General features: G+C 58.8%; 1 protein-coding gene across 20 annotated transcripts in view; it reads left to right on the top strand.

The window, feature by feature from the left end:
* The window catches only part of ABLIM2 (actin binding LIM protein family member 2), a 144,720-nt gene that overhangs the window by 33,822 nt on the left and 96,041 nt on the right, over positions 1–14,857 (top strand). For all 20 annotated transcript variants that reach the window (XM_035005364.1, XM_035005379.1, XM_035005381.1 and 17 more), the window contains exons 2-3: positions 6,404–6,547; positions 14,475–14,658. In XM_035005364.1, the coding sequence (XP_034861255.1) occupies positions 6,404–6,547; positions 14,475–14,658 (328 nt within the window). The remainder of the gene's footprint in view (positions 1–6,403; positions 6,548–14,474; positions 14,659–14,857) is intronic.

The following is a 14,857-nucleotide window of genomic DNA, read 5'->3' as shown; positions in this document are numbered from 1 at the left end:
ACCTGCCCACCTCATGTCACCTCCCCCCAGAAGTCCTCCTTGGTTGCACACAGGTCCATCTCCCTGCTGTGCTTCTCTCTGTGGCTCTCTGCTCATTGTCATGGTTAGAAGTGAAGGCCTGGGGGAGGATGGGAACTGTGTGCCTGGGACCCGCCCTGGACATAGCGGAGTCTCGGGCCTGGGTGGGCATGCACGGTTTATATGGCTTATTCGGGGTTAGAGCGGAGTCGTGCGGTCTGGAGCCCTAGCCAGCGGTCTGCGTGATGCAAACAGCAGAGTGGAGAGTGCAGCAAGGCGCTCGGCTGATGGGGTGTGGGGACCAGTCAGACCCTGAGCTCACAGGGCCCCCACGTGTGGTCCTGCAGCGCATGTACTCCCAGTACAAGCCCTGGACAACGAGATGAGCAGGGAATGTGGGTGTTCGGCCACGTCAGGCACACCAGCTTGGGCTCCCGCACAGATTGGGCCCTTGGAGGGGGACAGGACACGCCGAGCCACTGAGAAAGCGCAGAAGCAGCAGCTGGAAATGTCCCTGAGGATCACGAATGACGTGTGCCCTCCTGTCTGGGAAGCGAGAGATGCGTTGTTGCTGGAACAAGAGAGGCGTCTTGCTTCCCCCTTTCTCCCCTTCCTCACCCCTGTGCCTCCTCGGCCCGGCATGTCCCCTCTCCTGCTACCTGCCATCTGGTGGGCCAGCCAGTGTGTGTCCCTGGCTCCCCGATGCCCACAAACTCCTCTGCTCTCCTGTTTGCTGAACAAGGGCACACCTGACCGGGATGTGCAGAACAGCAGGTGGCTACGAGGATGGGCGGGCATCACACCCCCCTGAGCTGGGGCCCAGCCGAGTCCCTCCTCTAGCCAGGTGACTCTGGGAAAGCCCCCACCTGTCTCTAAGTCTGAGGGCCGTCATCTGTAAAATGGGGGTGAAAGACCATTCCTGCAGGTAGGGGGCCAGGGCTGGGCCTGTTTGGTTCCTGTGGAATCCGGGCACCTAGTAGGTCCTCGGGCATTTGTTGGGTGGGTGAATGACTGAATCAGCAAACAGTAAGAGGAAGAACAGCTTTGTTGTTTGAGTTCTTGGAGTTGAGCGCACTTTGGCTGAGCGCCTTGCAGTTCTGACTTCACAATGAAGTGCTTTGACTCGCGGTGGTCTCCAGGGGTTCAGGGCGCCGGGGAGGCTCAGGGCAGATGCTCCGAGGCCGGAGGAGGCCGGGCCACAGCGGCACCTGCCCTGGTGAGGACCCCAGGGAAGGGAGACCGCGCCCGGCACGTGTTCCGAGGGCATCACCGCGGGCCCCCAGCTTTGATGACAGGAACAAAGAGGGGGCATTCAGCTACGGCATCTAGAGTGATGTCAGGTTGGTGAATCTCTATGAACAAAGTGGGAGGTGGCCCCCGTCGGGCCTGAGCCGACAGAGCCAAGAGGAGAACGGGATGATTTGCTGGGTGAAGAGGCCAGAGACGTGTTCCCACTCATCAGGGTAAAGAGGCCCATTTGCCCAGTGCCCAGGAGGCCCGTCTGCCCAGGAGACCAGCCACACGGGCGAGGGAGCCGAGCGTGGCACTGATCTCAGCAGTGGCATTGGTGGGGCTCAGCCACGGTCCCTGTCCCCAAGCCAAGGGCCAGCAAGGCCCGGCACTGGTCTGGGTTGGCCCCGCTCACCACATCAAGCACTGGGCGCCACTGGGCAACCCCCTGGGAGCAGAGGCCAATGTTAGGAGCCCCACCTGCCGGCGGCCGCTAAGGGCACCGTCCGTGGCCCCCCGTCACAGTCACTGCCTCCTGCGCCCGCACACGCAGCAGGTGCTCAGCTGGGTCACCGGCTACACACGCATCATCGGGTCTGATCAGCACGAGGGTCCCACATTCAGGAATACTTGTCCCCATTTCATAGAGGAGGGAATAGGCTCCAGAGGGCATGTGACCCGCCCAAGGGTGGGGGGGGCGTAGCTGGGATCAGGACAGGTGTCCCTGTCGCCTACCCTGCCACGTCACGAGGTGGCAAAGTGTGGCGGCAAATCTGGGACAATCTACCAACGAGGTGGGCGAGTAAGCAAAGGCACGACCCCCCTGGGAGGCTCCTGGTCTCCTTCCTGATAGCCTCCTCCCATCCCCGTCCCCAGGTGCGGGGTGACCCTGAGATCTGAGGGCCTGGGGACGACCAGGCAGCTAGAACCCTGATACCCTTGGGGTGTTCACAGCCTCCTAGATAAGGCAATTTCTGCACTTTTTCTGAGTGTTTGTGACACTTGTCAGACATTGCACTGGTCTTTTTTTTCTACTTTTATGATGGAGTCTCACAAAATGCCTCATGAGACCAAGCTCCAGCTCACAGATGTGAAACCTGAGGCTTCTCAGGGTTTGGCCAGTTCTCCAGGGCCACATAGCTGCCCCCAGATGGGGATGAGGACCCACACCCAGCCCTGTTGGCTCCTGTCCTGGGCCCAGCAGCACGAAGCTCCTGTCTCCTGGAGAGAGAGCAGGATCACAGCCTGGAGGGACTCTAGGGCGTCGCCGGGGACTGCGGGGCGGCCCTCGATCAGGTTGATGGTTCCGGGAATAATTCCTGTTCCTGGCAAGGCTTCCCAGTGCTGGGATTTCCTTATCACAGGGAGATCAAATGGTCACAGCCCCACGTGGTCGATTCTCACCACTTGAGTTTATGTTTTAAGTTATTATCACAGCTGGGGACTCATGAAACCAAAGGTTGGAGCCCATCTTGCAATTGTAGCCAAATGAGCCTGTTGCATTTGTGGTTGGGCCTCTGGGTGTGGTAGCTCTCGACCTCTGTTTCTTTCCTTTAACATTTTTCACACACTTTAGTTCTTAGAGTGGTTTTCAGTCTGCAGCAAAACTGAGCATAAAGTGGAGTTCCCACAAACTTTCCCCTGTAATACGCGTGTTTGTTACAGGTGATGAGCCCATTTTGATACATTGTAATGAACTGAGGTTTCCATCAGGGTTCCCTCTGTGGGGTTGAACCTGCTATGGGTTCCGACAAGTGTGTGATGAAGTGTGTCCACATCACAGTGTCCCACCCGAGCGGCTTCTCTGCCCTAAACAGCCCCGGGCTCTACCTGCTCATCCTTCCCTCCCCCCAAGCCCTGGCAACTGCTGATTGTTTTTACTGTTTCCATGGGTCTGCCTTTTCCAGAATGTCCTATAAATGGACTCACACAGCACGCAGCCTCTGCAGACTGGCTTGTTTCCCTCAGTAATATGCATCTGGGTGTCTTCCATGTTGTTTTGTGGCTTGATATCTGGTTTCTGGATAATTATCCTTTTTTACGTAAGACCCACGCACCAGACACCAGGGCTGGCAGGAACAGCCCGTCCCTGTCCTGGGGCCACCTGGGGAAAACCCCGGGTGTTGCCCCCTGCGGGTCCTGAGCCTCCTTTCCTGGCCTCAGCTCCCTCAGCAACAGGGACAACAGCTCCCCAAGGAGAAACACCCCATCAGAGTCCACATGCAGGGATTTCTTGCAACTGGGCCTCTGTGGGGGTGCAAGGAATGAGTCCACCTTGGGAGGTTAGATGCTCCCACCACAAATGCGCAAGAATCACAGATGGGATCCCAGGGCCAGGCTGACAACCTGCACAGAAGGCCCACCCGTCCCCACCACACAGTGTCTGCTTTCCGCCACCAGAGGGCAGCACCACCGCTCTCAGGACCAGCTGTCCCAGGAGGATTTAGAGGATGCTCCAGGTGGGCAGAGTTGGGGCCCCCCCCAGCAAAACCTATCTTAAAGCAGCTCTCCCCCGCCCCATACCAGATGGATCTCCAGTAGCCAGGAAACTGGCGGTGTCAGGCTCTGTGTTTTTGCAAATGACAATAGCTATTGTGTATTGAGCCCATCATCTTAGCAAGCCCCCCCACCCCACCCCCAAGGCAGGTGATGTGAGCAGAGGGCAGATGTGTAGATGGACAGACACACGGAAGGCTGGGTGTTCCAGGTCACAGCACGCAGGAGGTGAAGCTGGGGCTGCACCCAGGCTGTCTGCCCCTGTATCCTGTGCTCCCCCAGGGCTCACAGTGACCCCCAGGGGGGCTGGTTTGACCTTCCCTCATATTGGACTTGAGCCAGATTCTAGTAGTATAAAAACTTGCTTGTCTGCTCGTGGACAGATGATAGGCTATTGTTCTTTGTCTGCCTGACAGATGAGAAGATAACAGTGTGAAGGATCTGTGTCCCACCCTCCACCCCCGACAATCTCCACCGAGCCTCAGAGGTGGACAGGGTGACTCAGGAGCCCGCCGGGCCCTGGGCTGTTCACAGGTTTTAAACCTGGATTCCAGTGGCTCATTCCGCCAGGGGAGTCTTAAATTCAAGCCCAGGGAAATGTCGCCTTCCACCAATTTTATTAAGTAATAGATAAGGCAATTTCTGCACTTTTTCTACAGGAAAAAGAAGTGAAGGGCAAACCTGCTGTTGGCATTTAACCTGGGGTAGGGAATGTCACCATGGCCGTAGGAGGGCAGACAGAGCTCACGGGGCCCCCCGCCCAGCTCTGCACCCTCCAGTCTGCTGTTTGGATCCTGACTCCTCTGGAAACGCGAGGCAGGCGTTGACTCTGGGTCTGGGGTACCCGGAGTGACACCGAATTACTTTTCAAGCTGCTCACCTCCTTTCCTGCACCTTCTCGTTCCCAGGCAGCTGGAACCCTGATACCCTTGGGGTGTTCACAGCCTCCTCCTCGGACAGCTCGCTGTCCCCAGCGTGGCCCAGCCCCCACTTTGTGCCGCCTGCTCTCAAACTCTGCACCTCGGGCAGGGACCGCAGCAGAGAGGAGCCCGGCTCTGGCAGATCAGGGGCTGCTGGGACGCGGGGTGCTGGGGGTGGGGGACAGGTGGGAAATCAGGTGGAGAAATGTCCTCTTCTGTCTGGAGGGACCTCCTTCATGTTTACGACAGGACTGAGGAGACCTTGAGGTCTGGTGCTTGCTCAAAGCTAGTGTTAGACAATTGTGTAAATGGGGTGTGTGTGTGTGTAAGTACAAATAGCTTGACCCCCCCAACAAAGCGTGGCAGGTGCTTCCTCGGCCAGTCCACACCCTGGGCCCACCTGGGGTTTCAGCTGCAGCCAGGTGGACACTCACCTGCACCTGCAAACTTCCTGCCTCAGGTCCCCCTCACTCCTTCCTGCCACCTGCTGGTCCCAGATACACACCTGCAGCCCGTCCTTGTCTCAGCATCAGGCAGGGGACCCCAGACCAAAAAAGGAGGGTGGCATTAGAAGATGTGGAAATGAGAAAAGACACTCCCCGCCCCACGAGAAAAGCAAAGCTGTGTACCCAGCGCTGGCTGGAGCCGGGGGTCGGCCACCTGCACTTGGCAGAGACCTAGAGGCAGGCAGAGCAGAGGGGGAGCTTCCCAGAGGAGGAAGGGGGCTCTTGGGTGAGCCCGACAGGGACTGGGGGCCTGGGGAGGCTGGAAGGGGGCGTCCCACGTGGCTGGTGAGGCAGCGGGTTTGGCTTTCTCCGGTCGGTCCTGAGTCGGAAGGCTCCAGCCTGTTCGGGTGCCTGCCTGGGCCGTGCTCTCTGCCCAGCAGGCCTCCGCGCCAGCCTCCAACTCCACCATCCAACCAGCTCCTCCTTGTGCTTCCAGCGACCCTGCTGGTCCCCAGCCCCTGGGCCTCCCCCAGCCCCAGCCCCACCATGGGGGTGTCTCCACTGCCCGGCTAGACCTCAAAGGGGCAGACCCGCTGTGGGCCACAGCATCCTGCGTTCTGGCCTCCGTAGGTGCTTTTGGAGGACGTGGATGAGGAGCGTATGACCCTGCCCAGACCCCAAGAGCCCCACGGCCGGGCCTTTTCACTGTCCGCCCTGACCTGGCCCTCGGTGGGTTCCCAGTGCTTCCATAAACATCCCAGGCCATGGCTGGCTTTAAGGAGGCCAGCAACAATATTCAGGTCAATGGCCCCAGGACGCAGAGGGAATTTGAGGCAAGCTCAAAGGAGGACCATGGTTATTGTACTTGCAGAAGAGAGGACTCCGGGTCTCCTGGCTGCAGAAGGGCTGCCAAGCTCATGGTGGGGGACCTTGCTTCGGAGGCCCTGCCGGCCGAGGACCTGCCAGGTCAAGGCAGCAAGAGAATAGGCTGCCCGTTGGGAGGGGTTGTGATCTCTCACCACTGCTGGGGTGCCCACCTGGTTGGGGGACAGATGGCCCACTGGGTGGGGCTGCCATAGAGAGGAGCCCCCCTCACTGGGGGTTGACCAGATGGCCTCTCACATTATCCAGTCCCCTCTGGTCCCCAGGAAAGAAGACGCGTCTGTCCCCTGACACCCTATGGGGCTTGAGCTGGGGCGGGGGCTCCCAAGGCCTCATGCCGCTGCTGCTTCGCTCCGCTGGGCCTGGCGTGTGTCCCACCTTTAACGTGGCTCCTTGTTCCCTCCCTGGCAGTGTCGGAGCCCCAGGCCGCCCACAGCCCCCTGGAGAAGCCGCCCAGCACCGCGATCCTGTGTAACACCTGCGGGAATGTGTGCAAGGGGGAGGTGCTAAGGGTCCAGAACAAGTACTTCCACATCAAGTGCTTCGTCTGCAAAGGTGAGCATCCCTGGTCTCTGGTCTTTGCCCTTGCTGCGGGGGAGGGAGCACGGAAGGATCCGGAAGCTTCCAGAGAGGGCTGCTCGGCGGAGGTGGTGTTTGGGCTCTAACTTGGTGTAAGGATGAATCCGGCCATGGGAGGGGGTGCTGGGCCGGTCCAGGGGGCAGGGGCAGGGGTGTGCCGTGTGGGCCTGCGTCTGCGGTTTGACCGCAGAGTGCTGCCGAGCGGGAGGGGGAGGGGTGAGACTGGGGGCCCAGCCTCCTCCCCGTGCCAGCAGCTAGCTGAGGGGGCAGCTGGGGCCTGGGGACGGGGAGCCTGTCCCCAGCTGGATTCCAGACCTGGGTGTGGCCCTGGCTGAGTCCCTTGGAGATTTTTGGGAAGAACCTCCTGGGCGTGGGGGTGCGAGGCCGCAGGTGAGCCCCCGGACCCCAGAGGAGCTCTGTCCGTCGCCACGCCATGGCCTTGGGCCCTCTGTGAAGACTGCATGTCCAGTCCTATTGTTTGGAAAGAAAACTTGAGAACCACTGGCCTGGATTCTTCTGTGGTGACAGGGGACACCCCAGAAATGGCCCTGAAGCCCCCTGGCCCTGGAGGGGGGCAGAGTGCCGTGGGAGACATGGGGGCCCTGTGGGGGCCAGGGACCCCCAGGGGAGACCCAGGGACCTCTGGGGTGGCACCGTCTCTGGCAGGGGTGGGAGTGCGCTGGGACCCTCAGTCTGAGGGTGACATTGCCCCTGCCCCTCAGAGGGGCACAGCCTGGAGGTGCCTGTTTTCTGGGAATGGATGGAGCAGCCCCAGGTGGGGGTGTGAGAATAACAAGCCTTTAGTATCCTGTAAACACTGCCTTTGCCCATGATGCTGCCCCCCTGCCATGGTCAGTGCCCCTCCGCCTTGGTCAGTGCCCCACCACCGCCATGGTCAGTGCCCCACCCCCCGCCGTGGTCAGTGCCTCACCCCTGCCGTGGTCAGTGCCCCAACCCCGCTATGGTCAGTGCCCCACCCCCCACCGTGGTCAGTGCCCCAACCCCGCTGTGGTCAGTGCCCCACCCCCCACCGTGATCAGTGCCCCACCCCCCACCGTGGTCAATGCCTCATCCCCCACCATGGTCAGTGTCCCCCCACCGTGGTCAGTGTCCCACCCCCCCCCACCATGGTCAGTGCCCTCATCCTGGTCAGTGCCATCACCCTGCCTGAAGCATCTCTTCCTTTTCATGAGAGCTTCCCAGACCACTGTGGGATTTATCTGGTTTAATTTTCTCTACTCTCCAAAAGACAAATTTGCTGTGTCTGAAGAGCAAAATCCATTAAAATGCTCTTTTAAAAGGTTATTTTTAAAGACACAGGGGAAGCGGCCACCATGTTTAAAAGGATTGTCTGTAAGCACAGACCTTAGGAACCTGATAGAAGGCATGAGACTCCAGAATCGAGTCCTGGTTTGACCCACAGGATTTGGGGGGAGGCGGGGACTGCCCCAGGAGCACCCCCCGCAGTGTCACCTGGGCCAGATCACTTTGTCCTCCGAGCCAGCTCCTGAGCAGGCGTGAGAGTAGCCGTGGCCCCTTCCTCATGGCAGGCGGTGGGCGGCGGGCAGCTCCTGGGACTGGCCCTGTGTGACCGCGGCTGACCCCCCGCGGCTGCTGCAGCCCCGTTCCAAGGCCACAGCCCACACCCACAGCCAGTTACAGAGCCTCACCCCGCGCCAGGCAGCTGTGCCCACGGCCGTGTAGATCAGCGAGGCCCCTGCCCTTGGGGGTGGGGCATCTCAGCCTCACCTGCTGAGGAACGAGGTGGGGCAGCTAAGACTGAGCGCAAGCTGGAAACAGCTGTGTCTGTTTAAGCATGAAGATCCCACAGTCTCAGACTGGTCTTTTATCCAGGTTCTCATGAAAATGCAAAGCCTGTAAATCATTGAGGGTACTTTTGGATGAATCAAAATGAATACCCAACTCATAGTGTCTTAAACAACATGGATGTTTATTGTCTTAACCTAAAGCCTGGAGGTGGCCCCTTTACCCCCCCCCCCCGCCGAGTTGGTTAACTTAACAGTTCAACAAGGTCGTTAAAGACCCAGGTTCTTTTTCTACTTCCCCACCCCCACTGTCCCCTCTGCCCCTCCCTCATCCTGTGCATGGCAGCAGTACCTCTCCTCATGGTCTCAAGGTGGCTGCTGTAGCTCCAAACATCACATCCTCACAGGGTAGCATCCAACCTGGGAAGGGATTCGGGGTGGGGGGGTGCTATGCACAGGCAAAGGGCTCCCTCCTCACGTGATTCTCCCTTTGACTAGGGAGAACCCTTTCCCCAAGGTCCCCCAAAGACTTCAAATCTGATTTGTTGGCTAGATCTGGGTCTCAGGCCCACCCACGCAGGCACAGAGGACCAGAAAGGAGGGCGGTGACTCACTGAGACCAGTCACATCTGTCCCTGGGTGGGCATGTTGCCAGGTGAACCAAAGCAGGGTCTGTTCGCACAGCTTCTCACCAGAGGCCCCAGTGTGAGGGTTCTTGCCACCTTGGCACTTGTTGGATATGCCTCAGTTTGCCTGGGAAAATCCATGAAATGATCATGTAATTATACTCTCCTTCATGGATGCTCCAGTCCTGGGCTTTGATGCCTGGAGGTCTGGGTGCAAATCCCACCCCTGCCACTCCATTGTGAATGTGGGTCTTAGACACGTTTCCTAACCACAGGGTTCATGCAACAGTGATTTCTTGGGCACCTACTGTGTGCAAGCAGCATTCTGGGTGCTTGAGATGCATCCGTGAACAAAATGGATATGCTTGTCCTCGTGGAGATCGTGTTCTAGTGTGGGGGACAGACCATAAACACTGGATAGGATACATACATTTTATTTAGGTGCCATACAGGAAAGGTGGAAGAGGGGTTCAGGAAAGGCAGGCATGGGAGTTCGGGAGCAGTTGTTATTTTCAATTGGGTAATCAGGGTGGACCTCATGGAGGAGATGACCTGAGTGAAGACTTGAGAGCTATTTGGGAAGAGCCTTGCAGCCTGAGCAAGCATCTGGGACAAAGACAGGAAAGCAGGGTGTGTGCCTGGTGGACCCGGGGACAGGCCGGAGCAGAATGAGCGATGGGGACGGGTTCCTTGTGAGGCCCTTGGCTCTGGCATCCAGGGACGACGGATAGAGGAGGGCTCTGCAGTGCTGTGCAGGGGCGCAGCTGGTGTGCGGCGAAGGGCTCCGGGGCCAGAGCCCATGGTGTCCGCCCTGGGAGGATGTGCGATTCTGGCTGGGACTTGAAATCTGGCCGGCTCTATTCTCACGCTGCAAAATAAGATAGAAATGTGTCAAACACCCAGCACATAGTAGGTCCTCAAGATAAAATGAAAGTGTTGCCGTTTTTACAAACAACGTGAAATTTGCCTCGAAAAACCTCTTGACCGTGTATGTGCGGCCAAGTCCTGCGCCTTTAAAACAGGGTTTTTTGACTGTGGTCTTCTGTACCCCGCTGGTAATGCCCTGGAAACATGGCCCCGGTCTGAAATGCTGAGCACGGGAGGCCATATCCACCTGTGACCCCTAGAAAGCAGGCGTTCCTGATCCGGGAAGCCATGGGACTGAGCAGAACCACGATTGTGGAGCGAGCCAGGCAGGGAGGGAAGGGGGTGTGATGGGGGGGTAAGCCCCCCAGCTCTGCCGGTAGCTTGGTGGCAGCTACGGGGTGTACGGCAAGGACACATCCATCTGGGACTATAAATAGCCACCGGAGAGCCACTCTGGGCACCTGGGGGTGACAAGGGAACGGTGCAAAATGCCTGCATTCTCTCCTTTGGGGCATTCCCGGGGCATTCATGAGAAACCGACCAAGGGCTTCTAGAACCAAAGGAAAGCTTCAGACACGTGGGCCTCGTCTGCCTGCCCAGTGCACGTGTCCTTCTGCACAGCCTGACCCACGCAGGGTGCTCCAGGATCTGCGGCACGTGGCAGGAAGACACTCTGGCAACAGGGGGCTGTTGGTACAGAAGGAGGGTCCCAGGGGACAAGAATCGGGTGAGTGCTGCCTGGCCGTGGCCATGAGCCCCGGGCCGGCTGGCTCCGATCAGGCCGTGGGGGTCGCCTGCAGTGGTTTCCTTGTGTTCTGATGTTAGCTGCTCCGTTCTTGGCCCCCCAGCACAGAGAGCCGTAGGAGAGAGTAGGTCACATCCCTCCGGGGCCACCCGAGGGGACCCCTGTCAGGTTCGGTATGCAGCCTCCCCATCCTGTGCTCTGTGAGTCTCTTTGACTGGAAGTCATGTTGTATCCCTACTTCTGTGTCCTGACTAATTCACCGCCCATGAGCCCATCCTGTAAGGGCTTCAACCTCAAGTCCCTCACGTGCGAGGCCCACGGTGAACTTGGCCGTCCCTCTGCTGTTGGACGCCGACATCCATTCCAGCCCGGCGCTGAGCCATGTGGTCGCCCGCACCCGATCTCACTGACTTCTTAAGACAGCCATGCAAGATATGGGTGTGCTTGACCCAGTTTAGAGACGAGGACTCGGAGGTCCGGAGAGGTGACGTGGCTTGCCCAAGGCCACACGGTGGGGAAGCAGTGGAGTGAGGCTTCAAAGCCAGGTGCCCGACTCTGAACCCAGCCTGAGTGTACCAGGGCATGTAATGCTGCCACAGAACTTCTGTGGGTGTTCCTGGTCCTTTCCTGGGGATAAAGTCCCGGAAAGGAGATCGATGGGTCAAAGGGTAGGAGCGGTTTTCACGTTCTTTAGAGTCAGCGCTGAACGGTATTCCAGAAAGCGTCTCCCCCCCGCTGCCCGCGCTCCTGAGCGTTTCTCGTGAATGACCACAGGGAAGGGGGACCGACCCTCAGGGTCACCCACAGCTGCTCCACTCCCCGTATCAGTGTTGGGTAACTCGACAGGCAAGAGAGAATGTCCTGATTGTCCCGATTATCTGCAGCTTTTATTCTGAGCGGGCGGAGGTCCGGAGCTGCAGTCCTGACGTGCCTGGGGGAGCTGCAGGCCGGCCAGGAGCTGGGGTGACCAGCAGGGACAGGCGTGGCTGGAAAGGGCTTCATGGGCTCCCCGGGGCCTGCGATGCTGACTCACGTGGTCTCAGCGTCAGCACATTCTTCTCTTGGATCCAGGATGTGCTAGCAGATCCTTGCAAAGATCAGGGAGACAGCCAGACGCCAGAGTGCAGGTACCCTTGGGTCGTCCTGGCGCTCCACGACAAGGCCCCGGGTAGGCTGTTCTCCCCAAGTCGGGGTACGCCTGCGGGGCGTGCAGTGCACCGTGGTGCAAGACGACACCGAGGGTTTGCACTCTCCTGCTGGGAGTGGAGGGTTCAGGCCTGGCCACGGCCTCAGCCTCCAGGGATGAGTGATGTCAGGGCAGCTGCAGCCTTGCTGGGGCCCCGCGTAACTCGGGGCTCAGACAATGCTTCTCCGTGCTGCTGTTTTTACCTTGGAAGTGGGCTGTGTTCCAGATGAGGCCGCAGAGGCCCAGAGAGGTTCAGGAGCTTGCCCGGGGCACACAGCCAAGTGCACAGATGAAGCCGGGATCCAGCGCCAGGCCGCTCCAGCCTCTGGGCTCTCAGCTGCCCAGCTTCGGCCTCACTTTGTCTGCAGAAGCTAACGTCTCCTCAGAGCACCGCTCCAGTGTCCGTAACTGGTGTGCAGCGCGTGCCACCATGTGGCCCTGGCGAGGGGACGGGGACCCTGGAGCGGCCCACGCTCTCACCTTGTGTGGGGATGGGGCTGAGCGGAGGGGGCATCCCTCCCCGCAGGGCCGCCTGGACCCTCAGGGGGCAGGTGAGTAGTGAGGCATGAGCTGAGGGGGCCCCCGCTGACCAGGCCAAGCAGACCGGGCCCTGGGGGACCCCGACTCCCTGGAGATTCGATCTCCAGACTCCAGACTTCCACAGATGCTCTCCTGAAACTTGACCCGCCTGAGAAGGCGCCTGGGGGTGGGGAAGGCTGCCAGGCTTCCCTCGCTTCCCGGACTCCCAGGGCACCAAGCCAAGGAGGGGTTGCACGGTCGGGGCTCCCGTGACCAGGCACTGGGGGCTCCTCTCGGTCACCAGCGCCCCTGGCACCAAGCACTGACGCAGGAAGGTTTTCCTTTATGTATCCAAACTGATTTACCAACATTTATCATGTATGTGTTATTTTGATAGCTTTCTACTAATCTTTGTAAAAAAGAGACCCAATCCAGAAATAACTTAGTAAGTGTTTAGAGCCTTGTGACCACAAGAAATTCTGAATAAATCAATGTCCACGTTGACTCTGGAATTTTTTGTTGCAGAGAGCACAATGGGGCACTTCTAGTCTTTTTTTTTTTTATTAGTTATTTTTTTATTAGTTTTGAGGTAGAGGTCAGTGACTCATCAGTTGCATATAACACCCAGTGCTCATCACATCACGTGCCCTCCTTCATGCCCATCACCCAGTTACTCCATCCCCCCAGCCACCTGCCCTCCAGCAACCCTCAGTTTGTTTCCTAGATTTCAGCGTCTCTTATGGTTTGTCTCCCTCTCTGATTACGTCTTATTTTATTTTTCCTTCCCTTCCCCTATGATCCTCTGTTTTGTTTCTTAAATTACACCTATGAGTGAGATCATATGGTATTTGTCTTTATCTGATTGACTTATTTCGCTTAGCATAATACCCTCTTCCATCCACATCGTTGCAAATGGTACGATGTCATTCTTTCTTATGGCTGAGTAGTATTCCATCGTAGATATGAACCACATCTTCTTTATCCACTCATCTGTGGATGGACATCTGGGCTCTTTCCACAATTTGGCTGTTGTGGACATTGCTGCTATGAACATCGGGGTGCATTACATTTGCGTACGGTGCTTTGGGGAAGTAGAGAGGACATAGACTTTCCAGGCAGAAAAGGGACAAGGTGAAGTTTCTGCTTACTGTGAGTTGGCTATGGGTTTTGCAAGTGGATGTTGGTGGTCTTGCTTTGGCATCTACCTTCCACTGCATGTGCTCAAAAGGATGACGTGAGTTAAATTTCAAGATGCCGATACTTAGAATTCACCAGAAACAGCATCCTTTGCAATCAGTTGATGTGTTGATGAAACATTTTCAGTGTTGATTCAAAAACACGGTGAAGAAAGAAGGAAGGAAGGCAGGCAGGCAGGAAGGACATGGTTTTCAAGACTCTGCTTGGGGGCTGGGACCCACGAGGACCCAGGACTGACCCGGCCGGCAGGGCCGGGGCTGCAGGGTGTCCTCCTCGCCTCTCAAGGGGAGCGGCTGGGCAAGCCGGGGTGGGGGGGCATAGGCGGCTCCCTCCAAAACCATGCGTGGCTCCCACGTGCCCCTGGGCTGGAGGGGGAGTGTGTGGGGTGGACGCATGGGTGTCCCGGACTCAGACTGGCGGGCTGTCTCGAGAAAGCCGCCCCATTCCCCACCTGGCAAAGTGCAAAAAGGATTCGCGTTTGAGTGCTCACTGTCTCTCTCCCTCCTGTGGGAGGTCTGGCCTTGTCCGCACTGTGGGAGACAGACATCGGGACATGGAAATGGGCAGGGGTCAGGGAGGGGAGTGGGGGGTTCACTGTGGCCTGGGGGCAACCACGGGACACATCTGTCCTCCGCCGCACGGGATCTTCCCGCCCAGAACAGAGCACCTTGCCGGTGTGTTGTATCCCATGCTGGGAACAGCCCGGTTGGGGTCACAGAGCGGCTCATGGGCGCCGGCACTCCACCCCCGCTGGGCTCACGGGTGCGGGCCCCTTAGCATGGCCTCATTCTCGTCCCGGGTCCTGCTACTTTTCCGGAAGCTTCCCCAAGAAAGTCCACCCAGCACCAGGCTGAGGGCAGGGCTGGAGGTCTGTTCCTGGAGCCCGGCCCCACGCAGGGGTTCGGCGAGTCACCGGGACCTGTCAAGGGGGAGCTGTGTGGGGGGGGACCCGGCAGACGGTCAGCACCCCGCTGACGCTGCTTCCCCCCCCCCCCAGCCTGCGGCTGTGACCTGGCCGAGGGCGGCTTCTTCGTGCGGCAGGGCGAGTACATCTGCACGCGGGACTACCAGCGGCTGTACGGGACCCGCTGCTTCAGCTGCGACCAGTTCATCGAGGGCGAGGTGGTGTCGGCGCTGGGCAAGACCTACCACCCCGACTGCTTCGTGTGCGCCGCGTGCCGGTGAGTCGGGCCCGCTGGGCTCCCTGCTCCTGCCCTGCCCCTGCTCCCTCCTCCTCCTTCCCTCCTCCCTCCTTCCTTCCTCCCTCCTTCCCTCCTGCCCCTCCCTCCCTCATCCTCCCTCCTTCCCTCTATCCTCCTCCCTCCTCCTCCTTCCCTCCTCCCCTCCCTCCCTCCTCCTCCTTCCCTCCTCCCTCCTCCC

Source organism: Mirounga leonina, unplaced genomic scaffold, assembly GCF_011800145.1.
Source record: "Mirounga leonina isolate KUSES-001 unplaced genomic scaffold, KU_Mleo_1.0 Mir_129, whole genome shotgun sequence".
In the NCBI taxonomy this organism is placed as follows: Eukaryota; Metazoa; Chordata; class Mammalia; order Carnivora; family Phocidae; genus Mirounga; species Mirounga leonina.
This window is presented reverse-complemented; position numbering and strand designations above follow the sequence as displayed.